General features: G+C 30.6%; 1 protein-coding gene across 1 annotated transcript; it reads right to left on the bottom strand.

Moving 5' to 3' along the window:
• Positions 1 to 4010: 4010 nt before the first annotated feature.
• Positions 4011 to 21691, bottom strand: LOC142320428 (small ribosomal subunit protein eS10-like). Its single transcript, XM_075358178.1, has 5 exons — positions 21540 to 21691; positions 17492 to 17636; positions 14327 to 14440; positions 9458 to 9637; positions 4011 to 4102 (listed from the first exon to the last, which is right to left on the bottom strand). The coding sequence occupies exons 2-5, from the start codon at positions 17633 to 17635 to the stop codon at positions 4058 to 4060; spliced, it is 483 nt and encodes a 160-aa protein (XP_075214293.1). The 5' UTR covers position 17636; positions 21540 to 21691; the 3' UTR covers positions 4011 to 4057.
• Between the last annotated feature and the right edge of the window lie 267 nt (positions 21692 to 21958).

Genomic DNA, 21958 nt, shown 5'->3' with positions numbered 1-21958 from the left:
AAAAAATTGTGCAGTCAGGTAATGTTTGGAATATGTAAAACAAACTGTTAGGGATGTAGGATGTAGGGGTATACCAAAACGAAACGACTAGCACTCTATAGGAAATCTTGGAGCTGCATAAAACCAGTCAAATGTCTGAAGACAAAAAAAAACTGTATTCTTATTTGTAAATGAACCAGGTAATTTTATTTATTGTTAGAATTAATTACATGAATTTACTTGAGAAGTTTTAGCAACATCGCTAAATTTTTATTGTTCTATCTAGACATATTTAAAATGTGAACCTAACTAAAAACATAAATTATTATAACTCATTGCAATGTTTAATTAATGAAAGGTAAATGAAGGAAGTGATTATTAATAATTGGTTATCTGGCAGTATTTAATGTATACAGTCTACAAAACCAACTTAATTGCTCTGCAGCTGAAATTGTTGTGCAGTATTAACCATACTTCCAACATCTCAAGTTTGTGCATTCACTGGCCCATCAAAAAATTGACCAAATGACGAACTGCCATTCCAGCCCATATCATGATGTGCAGTGGATTTCTTTCCAACTCATGTAATAAGGATTTTCTTTCACCCAAAATAAAATATTTCTGACCTGCAAACCAAGATAAGATTACACATTCATCAGTAAAACGCACCTTCCACGATGCACTGCAGTGGGTAATTCTAATAAAGCCCAGCAGTTTGCAGCAGAACGTTCCATGTCACCATCTGACAGTACACATTTACGAACATCAGCTGAAATGGCCTACTTTCAAGTCCTTGGTCTTGCATTATTGTCTGCGATATATGAAGTTCAACTGATCGTTTAATGAATTTATTTCATTGCAGATTGTTCAATGGAAACTGCAACCGCAGTAAATGTTTCTAACCATGTTAACTTTCATCCACTCTGCACCTATCTTTAACACTGCCTAGTATGTGATGTAAAAGCTTTTGCCAATCGATCTCAACAAAAATACCTTATGTACTAAACACACATTTTCATTAACTATAGGGGTACAGTGACTTCCAGGCCATACTGTACAGCAGTTTTGACAAAATTACGATTTGGGACGTACATTTGCAGTCCTGGATGCACCTTTTCTTTAGAGAAAACTTAAGGTCTTTATTTTTAGGAGACCTAAATATAAACTTCATTAAACAAAAAACCTACTTAATAACAATAAAAAATGTAATAATCTTTTTGTTTTAATATATCATTATAACTTTTGTTACTGTTTTTATGCAAACTATATAATCATATTTTTTTAACCACTTACAATCACTATTATTTACTACCCAACATGGATTGTTTCAAAATAATCTAGTTTTTTAGTTTGGGGAAAATGGATTTGGTCCCTGTCAAATAGTATAGTTGAAAAAGCACAAGTGGAATGTTAGTATAGTTTTATGCATCAAATTAAATAAAAATTCCATTCTAAGAAAAGTTTTTCTGAAATGTTTAAAAAAATATTTTTTTTACTATAGGAAAAATCATTGCACAACAGAAAAATTTAAGTTGTTTTCCTAGCAACACACTATATTCAATTTTGGATAATGGCCTAGACTTGGAACAGGTTCTGGTGTATTATTTATAGTAGACACAAACAAATAAGATTCAGTCATTTTATAACTATGCTATACTACAATATAAGCTGAACCTTTACAAGAAAAAATTACATGCTACTTCATTGTTAACTAAATTACAAAATGAAACAGGTTATTACCTTGTTGAAAATTGTTAATTAAGAAAAGGTGTAAGTAAGTTTATTGTAACTCTGAAAATGAGTATGTTAATACAATTTTAATTTGTAAACATCTTCTGGATGATGAGATCCTACTTAAAGCTTATTTCAGGTTCACTCTCATCAATAGTTTTATTCCTTATTGTGCCTCATTGAAGGCAACTAAATTACAGCGACTACTGCTTGTTCCCGTATTTAAAGCACCACCCTGTCAGTCAGCTCCATGCTGATGTCAAAATAGCTGTTCAGCAATGGTTATTTTCTCAGGCAGCAGATTTCTATGAAGCTGGAATACAGAAGCAGATTATAATGCAACTGCCTTCTCTTCTCATGTGTAAACCACTCCAGACCCTTAAGGGAAAGCTACAATTTTTTGCTTGAACACTCCGGTGTTACTGAAGAGCTGGATGGGAAGCATGTTATTGTTGCACCAAATAAAATAGAGCATAAAAAACGATAAAAAATATTTGACTATTCTTTCTAGTAACACGACGATGTTAACTGCTAATTTTTCCTGGTAAAGTAGATGTGGGAATCTTCAGTTAAGTCAGAATTAGAACAATTTGTCCAAAAAGATTTAGTGATTTTTCTCCCAATAAAATATCCTCCTCTACAAACATATAATGAAAGCATATTACAAACACCTAGCACTAGAAATGGCAAAAACCACTTACCCAACATTATATGTTTCTGAGAATTGTTTTGGAATCTGTATTTAATTTTCAGGTACTTCTTTGCACAATCTAATAAGGGATAACTTTCTTGTCAACCATCTTTATCAGTGAAGAAAGAAAACATGGTTACTGCCAGCTAAAAACATGATTTCATTAGCATGAACTGGAAGTTTTGTCAGAGATGAAGGATTAAAAGTAAGGTTCAGTTTACAGAATATTATAAGAACATATTGCTGCCTTTTCCCCAAGACACACAGTTGTTTGAAAAAAGAACTGCACTAAACAGAAAGATTTAATTTGTAGTTTGCATTTTACCAGTAATGACATTTTTTTCAATAAAATGTGGGTTTACAAGATTACCTTTTTCAACAATCTTTAGTATAGTGGTTATAAATTATTTGGTGAATATTTGATTATTTACCCTGTCAGTTACTTTATTTTGGCCAATTCTAATACTAGTTATGAATGATCTAATAATATACTGAAATTACAGCATAATTAAGTTCCATGTAACAAAAGTTATAACAGAACTTCTGAAACTGTTAACCCATAATTTGTGGTTTTGGAGCCATGCTCACAAAAAAGAACAGGTTCAAATTGATTCAAAACAACTACAACTTACAATTTACAATTGTAAATTACAATTTACAACTTACAACTACAGTTTTTTGCTCAAACTCTGTTCTTGTGAACCTCGCTTGAAAATTAATTAGGTTTACATCATCCTACAAAGTTTTATCAAAATTGATTAAAAATTGCACCTATAAAAGCAGAAAATGTACCCAAAACTCCATTTTTGGCTCTAACTCTGGTTTCTGTCAACTGATTTGCTTGAATATCATTAGGGCTTTATTCCCAACAGGTTTATATCACCCCACCAAGTTAAGATTTGTCTGGTAGAGCAGACAAAAAGTTGGCCTCCCCTTTAGAAAATCAGACAGATGCAATAGCGATTTCTACAAATTCTTTGGAAATATGCTAAAAATTATAGAAGACATGGAGAGTGATCAACTAATACAATTTGTGTGACAAATAATCTATAACCATTATTAGTGAAGATTGAAATAATGTTTGTCAAGTAAATTTTTGTTTGTCTAATAAATTATTAATAAAGAGTAATTAATTTATTAGATGGTATTATAATACATATGATTTTACATAATCTTTGTACTTGTTCCCACTTCCCACAAAGGAATAAAAAACTAAATGAATAGCAGGAAATCTAGATTTGGTCATCCTGCAAATGAAATCAGCTACTTTTTGCAAATAATAACTCCCAAGTCACAGCTGAACTATATCAGCGAAAACAGAACAAGTTGAAATGGGATATAAGATACTCAAGTTTTTTAATATTAATTTTAAATACAAAACAATGAGTGGTTTATAGTCAGTAGATGTAACTACATAGTTATTTTTTGTAATTGTAAGTACTTTTTTTACAGAATTAATAAATCTATTTTTAAACATTTAGGTACTTTAAACATAGGTATGGGGGATCTTCCTGTAGGTAATGCATGAAAGAATAACAACAAAATTTACAAAGTATTGCAAATTAATTGGCTCAGAGAATGGTTTGTCTAAATAAATTAAAATAAAGAATAAATTTTCAGAATTATTTTTAATAGCAATAATAAAAATACAAATAATTATTGAGGTGGAGGACCACCACGACCACGGCTGTAACCAGCTCTCTGAAAAAGAAAGAAAAAAAATAGTGAATATATATTTTACAAAAAAAAAAAGAATATAATAAAGTAGCCAGATTCAGTAGAGTAATCAATATATGGCTAGGTGGATCTACTGTGTTACATGTCACATAAATTTGTAACAAAAACATCACTTCTAAATCTACTCAAGCTTTTAAGTTTGTCTCAATCTCCACATAATATTGTGGTTATTCCTCCTATTATTTGATTCTGGTTGCCCATATTCTGTAAATATGATCAAGAACTTTTATGGTTAAAAAAGAATTTACATAGGCAATTTTACATTCATCTTGCACTACTAGGGAACATTTGAAATTTGGGGAATTTTAATGGCATTTAAACAGAGTGGACAAGCCTTCCTCCTTGCAATTAAATAGCCACTACTCAGATGATGCCATTGTTAATACAACTTTTTTTTCAATTTTCTGAGGAGTTTGTTAGTTAAAAAAAAATTATACCCCTTGTCTTCTGTGTATTTAAAAAGAAAATAAATTATCATTTCAGTTAATAGTTAAAAGAAATGTAGTTAAGTATATTTAATACTGTTCCCTGGTTAAAAGTGGCTCATGCAATATAATATATTTATATTTTTAATTATTTCTACACTTTGTGCAACATCTTACAGTATTAGAGATAGAGAAATTCTTTATATTTGATTTTAATGTTTTTAATAACTGAAGACAAATCAAAATTGAACACTGATTAATTTGACATAAAGTTTTAATTTTACTTTGTATTTGCCTCAATGTTACTTATTAATCTGCATCTGGGAGATAGTTACATTTATTTTCTTTGATGGTCCTCACATCTTTATTACGTCCCATACATTTTTCCTTGGTTGAAATTTTGCAGTTTAATAGGATAATGACAAAAAGAATTTTGATAGGCCCAGGGATCTACAAACTGCTGACTATGAGGCAATCATCCTAGGGCACCACAACCTACTAGGATAATTTTTATATTAACATTTACTACTGTTTTATAATTGAAAAATATTGCTCCCTCCACATTATGCAATAACATTTGGAAATAAAAATATTCAGAGTTGTTAGAAGGAACTATAAAAAAAAAACTAGCACTACAATATAATCATTTCTTATGCTTGGAGAACTGTTTACAGAAACTTCTCTCCTTCTGGTCTATTATTTACTATTCCATGTAAAACATGAGGGAATCTCATTTCAAGTAGTCTTTTCTTTAAGTCTTCTCAAAAAAGGATTTTCACAACAAAAGTCAAAAAATTCTTTATTAGGCATTTCATGAGGTTTATGTACTTTTTCTTTAACATTTTCTATATTAAAACTAGTTTTCTCCATTTTCAAGATGGGCAGGTAAATGTGTATCATTGCAGGATACATTACAAGAATGTCAGAACAAAGCTTCTGCTGTGGTTTTGTCTACCAGTTTATAAAGTTAACATTTCAGAGATTTTATTCAAAACCAAAAGATATTCTGATCAGAGCCCTTATTCATATATTTGCAGATATATTTAGTGGCTTTGACTAATGAACAATACTCAACATTAATGCAAGCATCAGTACATGGAGGACACACTACAGAACAATCCATTAAATTAAGGAATAATCCATTAATCCACTATGACTGTAGTTTAATGATTTTTTAATAAATTTATTCAAAAGGCCATATTTTTTTCAGATCTGCAATAAATTGGATAACTATTTTTATCAGAAATGATTTATTTTAGGAAGTAACTACTAAGCAAGGGGATTTTAGACAAACATCGTACCATGTACCATATGCTTGACTACATCAGCAAAGGATTGTGCAGCAGAGGAACTGATTGTGGATTAGGTATTTCTTAACTAATTAACAAATCTATTTTTCTGGTTGAATGTTAGTGTCTAACCACACTAAAAGATGGAATCGCCTTTTTAGCCATTCCACGGTGTACATATGACATTTTAACCAAAAATCTTCTTCAATTAAAGAGTTCTAATAACTTTTTTTAGTTTAAAATTAAAAATGCATGCTACTTTATCAAGGTTAAATCAGGCAGTAATTTTTCAATTAGCTTTTGGTTTCTCTATGCAATCAGAGATACATGTAAATGTAATACCAAGGTCAGGCCAGCCATATTTTGGAATATTACGAACAGCATCGTGCATTTTTCACATATATATTTCTCCATGAAGAAATGGAGAAAATTCCAGAAAATGTTTTTTACTAGTGCAAATAATGAAAAAAGTTCATATAAATGTAGGTCTAGAAACACTTTGTTTTCAAGTTATGGCTAGTGAAAGATATCGCACAGATTTCAACTCTTCTATTAAAAAGAACCCTACTGTAACTCTTGGGTAAATAGAAAAATAAATAAAAACTTAATTAATAAAAATTCTCTCCTTCACAATGTACACAACACTCTACCTTATGTAAAATATTACAGGTGGTTTCCCGTATTATCTCAGGACCTTTTCTTATAAATTCAATAGCATTTTGTATGTTAATGAGCAACTCTTCTTTATTATTAACTTTTTGTTGATATACTATAGTTTTCATATGGCCCCAAATGAAATAATCTTGTGGCGTTAAGTCAGGAGATTATGGTGGTCAATTTATTGGTCCACCACATCCAATCCAGTTTTAATTAGTGTTAAAGTGATTTCTAGCTACTAAAAAAAATGTGGCGTTGCACCATCATGATGGGAAATCATTTGCAATCTAATTTATAAAGGTACATTCTCAAAGAGCCAAAAAATTATTTTTCAAAAAAGGAACACATGCATCTCCCATAAAGTTTTCATTGAAAATCAATGGTCCCAGCGTTATGTCAAATGATGCCACACCAAACATTAATGTGAAATCTATGGTTGGAAACTAGTTTCCACAGTACGTGAATTGTTTTCACTCCATAAATGACTATTTTTAGAATTGAAGACTCAGTTTTTCATAAAAGTGTCTAATCAGTAAATAAAACTGAATTTATCTTATCAGTAAAGACTGGATTATATGCAACATAAAAAGCTTGAAATATGCACGTAAATATGCATGAAAAATGTCAAAATCAGCATACAATTAGTAAGTAATAATGTATCGATAAATTTGATAATTAACAATCATTTAACATTTTGTTACTTTTGTAAACATAAACAACCAGGTACTGTTCCAAATATTCGGTAGTAAGATTGTGCCTTCAATCTTTTAAAATATTTTTATGAGTGGAAAAGGATCGTTCCAGATCCAATGAGGTAACTGGGCAGTACTTGAATCTGGGTTCTGTGTTAGCATTTATTGTTTCTGGCAAAGGTTCACCCGTCCCATTAATAAAACTATCAATTTGACACAAAGGTTCAAAGGCTGGATTATCGTTCAAAATGTTTTAAAATTTTTCTTTAAGTTTACACAGGAATACCTTTGGCAATATGAAATTCATTTGGCGGATTTTATTCATTAACTGAATAGATTCAGTCAACGCAAACCTTGAGTTTCAAGCTTATAAAAATATAGCTGTGATTAGCACTCATTCTTCCCAGAGAACCTGTGGGAAGAATGAGTGCTAATCACAGATATGTTTTTTTTTATACTAGAATCGTTAAATGCTTCCTTGGACTGAAAACTGCCATAGCCTCTGCACTATTGAAGTTGTTTACTACAACTTTGATGCCCTCAAAATGTTTACTGTAAAATAATACATCTTCAATCAAAGTTTCCCACCGAGTTACCACTGGGGTTTAGGAGGTAAAGGCACAGTTGGCATTTTCCTTTAGAGGCCTTATTGCGAGCAGTTGCCTTAAGAAACACTTTCTTTGTAGGTGAAATCACTTTACATTCTCAAATGTGGATCATACTTCTTCAGCAAGTCTATGTACTCTGTAAGCAAAGCAACGTCACATAAATCAAATCGAGATGAAATACTTGTAGGCCTTTGGCTGCGTTGATCATATACGGAGCAGCATCTGAGAGAAATATAAACACTCTTTCATCTGCAGAAGATAAGGAAATATTTTTTTAATACACTCATTTACAAATCTAGCGATTGTAAAATGGTTTATATTTTCAAGATCTTTGCATGCCACCAAATAGGAAGAAGGCTCTACTTTTAATGCACCAACAATTAAATACACAATGTAACGGCCACAACTGTCGGTAGTTTCGTCAGCTTAAATCCAAATAATGCTATCCTTAAGTTCAATGCATATTTCTTCTAGAACATGTAGGAGATTGTTGGTATGTAATTTTTATGCAATGTTGATTCATCTGGTATATTTTGATTCAAGAAATATTTTCGCAGAAAATCTTTGAAGGTAGGATTTGTAAGTTTGTGAAGAGGAATATTACTTGTAAGCAGCTAATGGTTAGCCCCTCATGGATGAGGGGGCAATGAAATGTACTACAAACCTAATGACACCAAATGTTGTGTTTACATCATTTAAAAATTACTGGAGTTACAGTTCTGGGACCTGTTTTATCTTATTTCCCAGCTCAAATTACATAAGAAATCACCAACTTCACTGCTTAATTTGGGTCCCAAAAATTACACCAGGGCTTCAACTTCACTGCTTAATTTGGGTCCCAAAAATTACACCAGGGCTTCTTTTTATTAGAACAGAAATTCGGGCGAAATCTTTTGCTAGCCATAAATCAAAAACAAAGTATTTCCACACCTTATGTTTGTATGAACTATTTTTATTATTTTCATAAATAGAACATGTCCTGAAACATTGTTTCTTTATGAGACATCCTATATATCTTGGACTTCCCACAAAAGTAGCTGGTAATATAACCCTTTAGACTTATATCCTCTATGTCAGTTTGTACACAAACGTAATGAGTTTGTTTTCTTAATTTAACTGAGCTATTGAGAGTTTTATTTTACAGTCTTTAATTAACAAAAAAAATTCTTGCAGTTCAAAGAATGAGCACAATTCTGGAGCTAAAAATTCTTTAAGGTAATTAATGTTGATAAATAGTATCATTTTGAAACTTGAAATATGTATAAGTATTGTAAATTCAATGAAATTATAATTAATGATAATTATTAAAGATGATTATACTTGAAAATATTTTCAGCTATTCAGATTTTGGTTATGTGAACTTTTATTTAAATGATCCATAATTAGAATAGATCACTTAATACACTGTGAAGGTCAGATGGGTAGCAAGAACTTCTACATGTAGGATTATAGAAATTGCTTATAAAATCTTATTTTATGTGCTACATATTTTTTCTTGGCAAAACAATTATTTTTTTCATGTTAAATCTAATGAAATAATTTTTTTGTTCACCCACAAAAAAATTTATAAGCTCAACACATTAGCAAATAAAAAAAATCCTTTTTTTCTGCAAATTGTGATACTATTTATTGATAAAACAATACCTACAAATTCCATTTCTCCTATTCCAGCACCAACATCAGCCTTCTTATCCGGTCCAGTTGTTCCTGGAGCTCTTCTGTAAGCAGCACGATCCTCAGCTGGCCGTGAACCTTCGCTACGTGGGGCTGTTGGTCTTGGGCGAGTTGTTTCTGATCTTGGCTGTCTTTTTAATGTAGCTGGTACAATCTGAAAAGAAGTAAAGAATTAACGCTGGTATTTAACATTATATGATGTCAAAGAACCATGACAACTTTAACTGTCGTAATTCAAATTTAAAGTTCTGTCATAATCAATTAACATAAATTACCTGAATTAGACTAATCTTGTAAAATAAAAATTACCAAAACATTCTATCAGTGTCCCAAAATAACTGAAATAATATGCCTGGTCAATTTGACACTTGTAGGCATTTGTGATAGCCTGTGTTCAGATATCACCAAACCCAGGTAGGAAAAAGCTATTATGCCACAAAATTATAACATGTTTAATTTTGTAATTTATAGGTTATTTTTTGGTCTTCAGTCATTTGACTGGTTTGATGCAGCTCTCCAAGATTTCCAAGTGCTAATCCTTTCATTTTGGTATACCCCTACATCCCTAACAATTTGTTTTACGTATTCCAAACGTTGCCTGCCTGCTCAATTTTTTCTTTCTACCAGTCCCTCCAATATTAAAACGACTATTCCAGGATGCCTTAATATGCAGCCTATAAGTCTGTCTCTTCTTTTCATTATATTTTTCCAAATGCTTTTCTTCATCTATTTGCCGCAATACCCCATTTGTCACATTATCTACCCAACTTATTTTTAACGTTCTCCTATAGCACCACATTTCAAAAGCTTCTAATCATTTCTCAGGTACTCTGATAGTCCAAGTTTCACTTCCATATAAAGCTACGCTCTAAACATATACTTTCAAAAATCTTTTCCTGATGTTTAAATTAATTTTTTATGTAAACAAATTATATTTCTGACTGAAGGCTTGTTTCAGCATTTTATATTGCTTCTGCTTCGTACATCTTTAGTAATTCTACTTCCATAATCTTTTCTCTTCCTATTTTTACATTCAATGGTCCATCTTCGTTATTTCTAGTACATTTCATTACTTTCATTTCGTTCTTGTTTATTTTCACGAAGTAGTTCTTGTGTAGAATTTCATCCATGCCGTTCATTGTTGCTTCTAATTCCTTTTTCCTCTCAGCTAGAATTACTACATCATCAGCAACTTGTAGCATCTTTATCTTTTCACCTTGTACTGTTACTCTGGATCTAAATTATTCTTTAACATCATTAACTCTGCTAGTTCTATGTAAACACTAAAAAGTAACGGTATTGGGAACATCCTTGTCTGACTCCCTTTCTTATGTTCTTCAATTATTACTGTTGTTGTTTGGTTCCTGTAAATATTAGCAATTGTTCTTCTATCTCTGTATTTGAATCCTAATTTTTTAAAAATGCTGAATATTTTATTCCAGTCTATATTATCGAATGTCTTTTCTAGGTCTATAAATGCCAAGTATGTTGGTTTATTTTTCTTTAATCTTCCTTCTACTATTAATCTGAGCACTAAAATTGCTTCCGTTGTCCTTGTACTTTTCCTGAAACCAAATCGATCTTCTTCTAACACTTCTTCCACTCCCCTCTCAATTCTTCTGTACAGAATTCTAGTTAAGATTTTTGATGCATGGCTAGTTAAGCTAATTGTTCTGTATTCTTCACATCTGCTCCTGCTTTCTTTGGTATCATGACTAACATTTTTTTCAAGTCTGACAGAACTTCCCCTTTTTCATAAATATTACACACCAGTTTGTGTGATCTATCAATCGCTTCCTCACCTGCACTGCGCAGTAATTCTAGTATTCCGTCTATTCCCGGAGCCTTTCTGCCATTTAAATCTTTTAATGCTCTCTTAAATTCAGATCTGAGTATTATTTCTCCCATTTCATCCTCCTCAACTTCCTCTTCTTCCTCTATAACATCATTTTCTAATTCATTTCCTCCGTATAACTCTTCAATATATTCCACCCATCTATCGACTTTACCATTCGTATTATATATTGGTGTACCATCTTTGTTTAACACATTATTAGATTTTAATTTATCTACCCCAAAATTTTCCTTAACTTTCCTGTATGCTCTGTCTATTTTACCAATGTTCATTTCTCTTTCCACTTCTGAACACTTTTCTTTAATCCACTCTTCTTTCGATAGTTTGCACTTCCTGTTTATAGTACTTCTTAGTTGTCTACAGTTCCTTTTACTTTCTTCATCACTAGCATTCTTATATTTTCTACGTTCATCCATCAGCTGCAATATATCGTCTGAAATCCAAGCTTTTCTACCATTTCTCTTTGTTTTGCCTAAGTTTGCTTCTGCTGATTTAATAATTTTCTTTTTAACATTCTCCCATTCTTCTTCCACATTTTCTACTTAATTATAATTAATTTATAGGTTATAACATGTTTAACCTATATATTTAATATAGCAAGTTACATAATAAATGATTAATTATGTACAATTTTTTACTTTTAACAGAGTAAGAAAGAAAATCCACCAACTTAAGAGTAATTTTACATCAAAACATCTATTTGCAAAGTTTTATAACTTAACTTTTCTATTAGTTTTTAAGTTATTTTCTTCAGTACAGGCCAAAATATGTTTTAGACATAAAACATAGTTGTTTTATGCAAATTAATATGGGTTTTCTTTGATTTGATAACTTCAAACAAAGGAAGTTATTAAATTTTTAAAAAATGCAAAATTGGCCGACATGTACATACAAATGCTCTGAAAGTATACTGTTAGTATATTTTTATTTTTGATATAACAAGTAGTACAGAAATGAAATCATGCGTAAAATTTACTATATCAAGCAAAATAGCATTATGTGAAATTATTTTTTTCTCTTCAGTCAAATAATCTCTATTCCAGAGACTAAACAATTTTTGACATGGAACATGGCTCATCAAATCATGAGTACATTTATGCACAGCTGTTATTAACTGTTATTAAACAGCTGGATTAAAGCATACAATTCGGTCAAATTCAGTCTAGAAGTACTGGAAATGAACCATAACACATGCGTCAATTAGAACAGTTACATGTGTGAGGTGCGCAAAGGCAATTTACTAAATAATACGTTGATGAATGTCGAAATACAGGAAGAGTATTGCCTCATCAATGGGTGTTCCGCGGAATTTGCCAAGAAGCAAGAAATTTTTAACTCGTGGCAGTGCCAGACATATCTGCAGAGACACTTTATTTTCAAACATCCAACAATACATTACACCAAGGACTACTGTTCTGTCAGATGAACGGGCAGCGTTACATACACAAGATACAGACCGATAATATTCTTGGTTCCTCATGTTATATTTCTTTTATGTATGTTTATTTTTATATAAAGTTAATATTAACAATTTCAAAAATTAAAGTAAGCAATAAACAATATAATCAATTGAATACTAAATTATTGTTTTGATAACCATCTGGCACTACTGAGTTGCAGCCAGCAGGCCAGTCACTGTTTTGTTGCCGGCAATGCGCAACAATTCTAGCTTATACAGAGGTCTGTTTACACCACTCTCAACAAAATGAAAATACTGCCACTTAATGGAAAAGATGCCATTTTTTTAAAATATAAATACCTCTTAAATATTACTAATTCAGCAATTCTTCAAGCCAATGCTTTCTAAAATACCTGAGATAATTGTTCTTTTACAAGAATATTCATTATTTAATTTTTTTAAATATAATCACAAAATTTTGATATCAAAAGTTTGACTTTAGAAATGCAAACTGCAAATGCCATTACAGATTTCTACAAACCAAATCCAGTAATTAAAGTTAAGATTGAAATAAGAAATGTATTGATGGATAAGTAGTCATTTAATAGTAGCAACTTTCTGAAAATCAGTAAACATACCTTTAAATGCAGTGTCCACAGTGTAATGCAACTGTTGCCAATTTCCAGCATTATTGAATAAATCTTACTTTTGAAATGCAAACAAGAGGCATTTGCCACTTAGTAAATTAATTGTCTGAAAGATAATGTTCGCCCACAACAAGGATAGAAGACAATAAAGAATGCAGTAGCAGCAAGCTACTATCGCAACTGAAAGCATTATCCAATAATAATAATAATTCAAAACAGACTGTTATTATTCACTTATAACAGTGTTTAATTTATTTACAAATTTATTAGCATTTTTTAAATTTAATTTTAAATTCTTCATTTAAAAATAATTTATTTGTATTTACATAATTATTCTAACACATAAAATACATTTCATGCCTAATTAGTTAAATTTAAAGCATTATAAAATAAAATTTAATGACATCGCTAGTTGAAATAAGATAATTTAAATATAAATAATTACTTTTGAAATCAGTAACTTTAACAAATTTAATAGGTTGCTTACTTTTGCAGAACCAGTAGACCTAAATATTCACAGTTCACAAAACAAAATTCTGATAAAAGAACATTCTATAATTAAGTTAAATAATTTGTTGGTTTACAGAGTTTAGCTATTAACATGTCTGCAGTATTTTACATAATAAAATTATAAACGTAATCAGAAATGAACTGAATTTTAGTGTTATAATGGAACATGAAAAAAATTTAGTCAAACAAGGGTGATGCTCGATTTGAATCTGATTCTTCACATGTCTCCCCTGCACTCTAATCATTCCAATTACAAGCTTCTTCATACACAGTCTTCATCAATATTGATTATAATAAAATCTATTGTTTCTCATACTACAAATTTTGCAGTTCTTTAATGAGAACCACTTCAATTAGTTATAATACACAAAGAAATTCAAATAGAAACAAATTCCTGATCTACAAAACAAACAAGGATATAAAATTACGTACTTCTGAAGGTAAATGAAGATAATCACGAAGATACCTGATGCCATCATTTGTTAAATACCAGTAGAAGTGTCTCCATGCAAATTGCTCCCTAACATAACCCTGAGATTTTAAACTCTAGAAAAACAAGAAAAATTTATTAATGTATAATTTCTCAAATTAATGGTAAAATGTTTACAAGCAATATATAAGAATTAAAAAAATAGAAAAATTAAAAAACTACCTTCTGAAGAAATATATGCAATCTATTGAGCAGGAAAGTGGTAAATGCTTTGTGCTACTATCTTACTCTTTCTCAAGGCTGAAATCTGAGGCAAGCATCTGAGGTACAGGTACACCAATCAGAATTGTATACTTTGAAGGTAATATCTGTATAGCCCCCTCCTCATGGATAAGATAATGCCGGTAACACTTGTAAGTTTGATTATAACCATATTTCAGTGGATGATAAGTATCCATATACACTGCTCTGTAAAAAAAGCAGCAAGAAACTACTTCACTCATAAATTTCCTATAAGGCTAGTATGAGATGGTTTTTATCCTTGCAAATGTTTGTAAGCGACCTGACATGAGTCAGTTGCTAATGTTTTCAATTTTAGCTGTGTCTAAAAGTATAGTATTTTCTGAAGAGATCAAACAAAATTATAGTTGATCACAAATAGTCGAACAACAACGTTTCAGCATATACATGTATAAAACTATATGTAGAAATAATAGCAGCTGACATCACACAGTAACAAAATATTTTTAATAAAATGCTACATTCATAAACAATCATATAACAAAATTTATACAAAAAATTTCAGATGTTTGTTCTGAACGGTCCAAAGTATCTTGTTAATGAAAACATTAAACATACAGTCCAACTAACATTAATTAAATCAAACTTTATGAGGTAAGTGATATAGTCAATGATCAACAATAACAGGCTTACAAAGAATAATTTATTATTTCTTGACAATTCTCAGAAAATTGTTTCACACAACCTTGGTTTCTTAATGTGTGTGTAGTTAATCTTAATCTCTCAGTTAAATACTTCTAACTCAATATTTTTATTAGACCAGATTAAATGTCATTGAAATCACAAAAAAACTGATTTTTTCTTTCAACAGTTTTATTAACATAAAAAAATGATCATATGATTAAAAAAATAATAAATAAATGCAATTTTAGAGGTAACTGCGAGTTGTAAATGTATGCAAAATTTCTAAATTTGATTTAAAGTATTTTTGTTCTATTAATATTATAAATAATATTAACTGATAGAACTATATTATGAAATGCTACTAAGATTTTCATTTCCATTCAGAAATGAAAATGCTCTTGGAAGCAGTTTCTGAAAATGAAACAACAGTACAGAACTTATTGAATACACCAAAATTTCAGAACATTAATAATCACAAAAATGCTTTGAAAAATCACAGTCTATACCTAATACAATTGGGAAACAAAATAAAGAACCCTTAAAATGAATACCTTCTTAAATCTGTCATCACCTATATTTTTTCCAACAAAAAATTTAATTTGAAACAGACTTTGTCAATTAGCAAAAATTACAAACACAATAATGTATTTAACTAAAGAATTTACACGATATAAATATTTCTTTCTGAACATCTAAGACTGCAATAGTTAATTTCAATAATAACAATTTAAAAGGTGGAAATCCTTCACACAACACCAAACCTGTTAAATATTATACTTAGATTTGGTTTAGTCCAATGTTTCTCAACACCAGTCCCTGAACACATCGGCCCACAAAAAAATTAAAACTTTAAAAATACGAGAATAAAATTAACATTAAAAAAATTAATATAAAATTTATGAATACATTGTATTCTTTGCACAATCGGCAGCAACAACAAACTACCCCGCGACGCATGAAGTGTAGTAGCAGAAGATACCACAACGCCGCGCTAAAGAGTGCAGCTTTGTTGGTACCTTTGTTTTGACTTAGCTATGTGCATGTTCAATTTATTGAAAAGACTATGTTTGCAATTAGATTCTTTATTTTCGATTGACTACTAGTGTTACAGTGAAGCGTTTACTTTAAATTCCAAAAACACAAATTTTTTTACTCTATGAGTAAATAAAGACAAAGAACTATACATAAATTTTTCCACACTGAAATTTCTACTCTGGGAAATGGAAATGGTTCATCCATAATAATCCTGATGTATTTAATTCTTATGATTTTATTTAAACAAAAAGGCATCAATAGTTGATAATCTGAATGAAGTAATATATCAACATTTAAAGTCATTGCATGATCGATTTGAAAAATATTCCAAGAACGTCTCTTAGAAGTGAGTTTAGACATAACATTAAAAAATAAATTTTCAACTACGAATTTAACTAAATTTTGGATTGCAATGAATATACAAATTTACATAACAAAGCCAAGCTACTTCCTCTTGCAATCACATTTGTGTAAAGCTGAATTCTCAGCTACGACGCTTATTAAAATCAAAACAAGAAATCATTTATCAATAAATTCATCTCTTTGATTCGATTTATGTAATTTACAACCTGACATTTGAAACAAATGAGCAAAATAAGCAACATCAAATTTCTCAATAACTTTTATTATTTAACTACATTTATTTTTTAATATTTTCTGATTTTCATTTATATATTGTTTGTTTTTTATAGATAGAAATGATAATATCACAATATTTTGATCGTCAATCTAGAAACAAATTAAGTTAAAATGTCTTAAACTACATGGATTGGCTATTGGAATGCATTTACCTCTCCCTTCACACCCTATTCTGTAAACTTGCCTAACCTAATTATACCCAGCACTCTTCACCTTGAATGGGGCTGAAAGAACACCATTAATCAACAGTTTTTTGTATAAGTCAGTGGCTCTCTACAATCCTTCTGTGGGCAAATGGTAAATAAAGAATTTAACCTCTGCAGTATAAGTTCTCATTAACATATCATAATAAGGTTATGTAGGTCAAAGCTACAGCTCAGCTGCAGCTTATACACTTTTATAAACTGAATCTTCAGTATTATATTTTCTGCTAATTTCCACTTCATTAATTTCATAAGTTGAGAAATTTTTATCTTTTCATTGCTTGGATCCAGAACTTTCTGTAGTTTGCTCAATGATGGTGGATTATTTCAAATTATATAGAAAATCATTAGAGAAGAGACACTTACTTGCATAGCTTTAATAACTTGAAGATTTGGAATAGTTTCCAGTTCAGGATGTTTTGGTAGGTGGAAATCCTTTTTTGCTACCATGACTCCCTCCTTAAAAAGGTATTCATAGATAGCCACTCGATTCTTTTTTGGCATCAACATGCTTAAAAAAAAAAAAATAAGAAAGTATTAATATTAAAATATTACATAATATAGTCTCTGTAAAAGGTTTAAGGATACCATGTAGAAAAGAAATTTGAGTTTTGTAGTAGAATTATTTTATAAAAAAAAAGAACCATCTTACAGTCGGTAATCAGTGTGCCCTTCTTTGACTCTTCAGACCTCCTTCACACAATCTGGCATTAAGTTGATTAGCCTCCTGCATTTATTAACAGTGAAATTGCGCCACAATGCAGCAATATTCTGCTTCAAATCTTCCTTTGATTTGGGCTTCCTCTTGGCCAACTCAACTGTCATAGAGTTCCATAGATTCTCTATGAGATTAAGGTCCTTCTGAGCATGTTGGCCACGGTAGCAGTTCAGTATCTTTGCCGTTGAACCGGTCTGTTGTAAAGCAATTCCAAAGACAGGGGTTGCTGGAAGAGATAATTCTCTACCATTACCTTAGTCGCTGAAGGAACCATTACTTCAATATTTGCATATATTTCAGCTTGAATGCCAGGTGCGATGCAGGATGGCAAAACTTTTTGGTTCGAGTGAGACTAACCTTCAATTGCTGTCTAGGATAGTTTGAATGTGAAAACAAAAAATGGATCTTTGCCAGACTTCTTTTATCCAATTACGTCTCAATAACATCACCTCATTCACCTTTTCTTAGAGGTTTGTGCAAGGCTACATTAAGACATCAACCCAGGATCTCTCAGACGATGACATAGGGTTTTTCAGCACCTATGTTATGTCGAAAACGATCCTTAACTTTCACAAAAAGAACAAGTATACTAGCTTTATAATCTTGTTTACTTATACTTACAATTTTACGGCTAAGTTCTTATTGGGATTAGTCTAAGCTATCTTACAGGAAGCATCAAGAACAATACCAATTGTTTTAAATTTTTTTAGCCTTGTTTCATGCATGTCTCCAAGTTTTTCTGCAATCTATCCATAGCTTAAGCCACTCTTCCATATCCCAACAATCTGCCACTACGCATTAGTATTCACTGAATTACAATCTATTTTTAGATTTTTAAGAAAAATTAACCTAAAACACATAATAAGGCTGACTGCCGAAAATTGAAGCGGTGGGAATCTGCTGGTTTACCAGTGCTACCGATTATCAGATCCTCTTTAAATTTGTGCAACAGTCCGACATTAATAAAGTGCCGTCTGACATTAACAAAGTGCCAATTATAAACCTGATCAAAATTAGCATTTTTTTTATGCAAGAGCTGAAAAAAACATTTGTTCAGGGCCATGACAAAGATGTCACAAGTGTTTAAAAAAAAGACAAACCTAAGGTGGTACCTTTCCTGTAAGCCTATATACAACCCAAAATTCATTAGTCTGGGTGTACCTATAATCGCAATAAAATCAGTTCTATAAAACAAAGAGAAGTCAAATTTGAGTAAAAAAAAAACTACTACCAATTTTAAGAGTTATTTGGCTGTCTAGCGTTGGTTGGTACGGTTTAGCAAAAGTGTAAGGACAGGAAGCAGTAATTTAATTTGTAATATATGGGGTGTCCTTAAACATTTGACTTTTATACAGGGATATTCCATTTTAATTCAACAAATGATCAGTACATCACTACTTTTGATTTTAATTATATTTGGTATATGACAAATACCCACCTTGTAGTGGCCAAAAAATATTTTTTTTATATTTTAAAATATAATTTTTTTTGAGTAATTTTCTAACTTTCCAATAAGTAAAAACAACCATTTTCATAACTTTTTCCACAAGCTGTAGCATTCTTATTTTACATCATATAGAGGTCAAAAAGGGCTTTTTGGAAGGAGTAAAAACGGAACTTCATCTTAGTATACTCAAAATTAATTTTGATACATAACCAAATCTTGTAATGTTTACTGAAATTACGTTTACAAATTTTGGGTCCAAAATAAATAATAAAGGGCTTAGGGTAACAGGCCTGATTTTACCCTTTCAACTTATAAAAGGGTAGGTACTAGTAGTACTTATAAAAAAAATAAATTGGACTATTACATAGTATCCATAAAAAAAAAATGACCACCAAATCTAGGATTTTGAAAATGTCTCATTTTTAGGGCTTCACATGTGGAACAGGTGGAAAAAATCATAATAGCAGCTTACAGTCAAATACAGAAGTAAACTCAATAAAATTTGATGCTAAAGTATGCAACTATATTAAATTTCTACCTTCAACTCGCATAGTTCTTTTTTAATGGGCACTGTTCTGAGTATATCCTGAGTCAACTTCAAGTTACTTTCCAATATTAAAATGATTTTAATATGTTCAAAAATTAAATGAGTAATTCTGAGAAATTAATTAACTTTAATTATGTTCATACTTTAATATACTGCAGTAAATATGTTTAAGATCAGGAAAAAATATCTAAATGTAGTAAAAACAGATTAAGACAACTGATACCTGTGCAATGTCAAAGTGAGCGCCATGTTATCAATACACTAGACAATTGGCAATCAGTTTTGTAAGTTATGGTGAACTATTCAGATGCTAATCCACTGTAGAGACAGGTTGGATTTCTTGGAAAGAAGTTACTCTAGTGGTGAAGGGGGGTTAGAAACAATTGCCAAGGATGTCAATATTCAACATAATCTCATTGGGCACTTTGCCAAATTTATTGTTTAAACAGAAATATAGTCACTACAGAGAAAGACTACACATGTTCCATGCTCTGTCACGTGTACATGAATAATTATCAGAACCCACAAAAGTGATTGCTACAAAACTTGACTAACATTTTCACGTTGACTTCAAGGGTTACCTGCAGTTCAAACCTGCTTCCCAACATTTAGATCTGTGCTTTCCTGATACTGTGCATGCATATCCATTATGATATATTAAAGTAGGAAAAAATTAAAGTTGATCATGTAGTTGCTTGTGAAATAAAATGACAACCATGAACAGCTAACAGGTTATGAACCATATATCTTGAAGGCAATGTAACTTCAAAAAATATGAAGTTACATTGCCAATTTATGTTCCTATTCTGTTATCTTTTCTTTTCTAAACTTAGGCAGAAGATATTTGGCAGTTTTTATGTCAGTGGCCTACCTGATTCCATCCCACTAAATACCAGCAACATAGGATACAAATAAACTCATCTGTATGGACTAGCAACAATATTGTTCTAAGCCCACAAATATTATTTCTTTCTAAACAAATCAGAAAGCAAAATTTCAAATGGTGAGTGCTAGTCACAATCAAGTTAATGTCTACCACTACAAACATTATTCAACATTTAAGAATTACAATATAAAAAAGTGAAATAAAAACTGATATTTTCTAAGATATTCCATTCAAGTAGTTCATATTTGCTGAATAGGAACCTTAATATTATATAAGAATATTCTCATTAATTTCATATAACCCATAAAGTTAATGAGCTATTCACTTACAACCTCACAGTTAATTAATCGTAAAAGGACCATATTTTCATGGAAAGTGATCGGTGTGACCCTTACAATAAATAAATACCAGGGTCGACCACTCTACATTAGAAAATATTTTCTGATTTTAGGAGTTAATCATGTAATATATACAATAACGTGTATAACTGTGGTTATAAACAAGCATAAAAAATTAAGCTGCAACGATTCCAAAGAAAAGCGCAGCTAACATTTAACGAAACTGTAACATAGCCTATATGTTTTTTAACTGTCAATAAACATTACATTATTAACAATCGCACACTAAATCGATTAGGCCAAAGTATTAGGCACTAAAGTTACAGAGTATTAAGTATTATAAAAAAAATTTGGTTCTCTTGTTTTATGTAGCAATCCTATCAAAAACCATGTGTTAACAATATTTACTATAAAATCTAATTCGTAGTAATAAAATATCCAAAACAAATTATTAATAAATAGACTTCAGAGTACTTACTTGGCTAATTGCAAAAAACGATTAGGTAAATAACTACAGATATAACAATACGACCAAACTTTTCATCAACTGCTAACACGCCACAAGATCATCACAAAAAGGAAACTAACTCATAGGAAACAGCAGATTTCACTGCTGCCGATAAACAAATTTAGTGTATATTTTAATTAAATTGTAAAACTATTGGGTATCGTAATTCAGATAGAATTTGTCTGAATTTTCAAACTTATTTTTTTATTAATTATTAAAAACATCTCATTGGAAAATATAAGTTTCTGTTTCAATATATTTTCACTGGTATGAATCAAAGAAACGTATTGTACCTCAGACAATTTTATTATAATTTTCACTCTAGTAAAATTTTTATTTATTTGATTTCTACAATTTGTGTTCAAAAAATTAAATCATCTCAAGTAATT

This window comes from Lycorma delicatula, chromosome 2 (genome assembly GCF_047948215.1).
Source record: "Lycorma delicatula isolate Av1 chromosome 2, ASM4794821v1, whole genome shotgun sequence".
NCBI classification, from domain to species: Eukaryota; Metazoa; Arthropoda; class Insecta; order Hemiptera; family Fulgoridae; genus Lycorma; species Lycorma delicatula.
Note: the sequence above shows the minus strand (reverse complement) of the source record. Positions and strands in the feature narration are given on the sequence as shown.

What these genes read in the sequence shown, in the direction of transcription:
- LOC142320428 (XM_075358178.1), bottom strand. Translation starts at nt 17,635, where the DNA reads ATGTTGATGCCAAAAAAGAATCGAGTGGCTATCTATGAATACCTTTTT. An exon ending in AAGTTATTAAAGCTATGCAA is followed by an intron (nt 14,441 to 17,491) that starts GTAAGTGTCTCT and finishes TTGTTTTTCTAG; the next exon opens with AGTTTAAAATCTCAGGGTTA. An exon ending in ATCTTCATTTACCTTCAGAA is followed by an intron (nt 9,638 to 14,326) that starts GTACGTAATTTT and finishes ACTTCTTTTCAG; the next exon opens with ATTGTACCAGCTACATTAAA.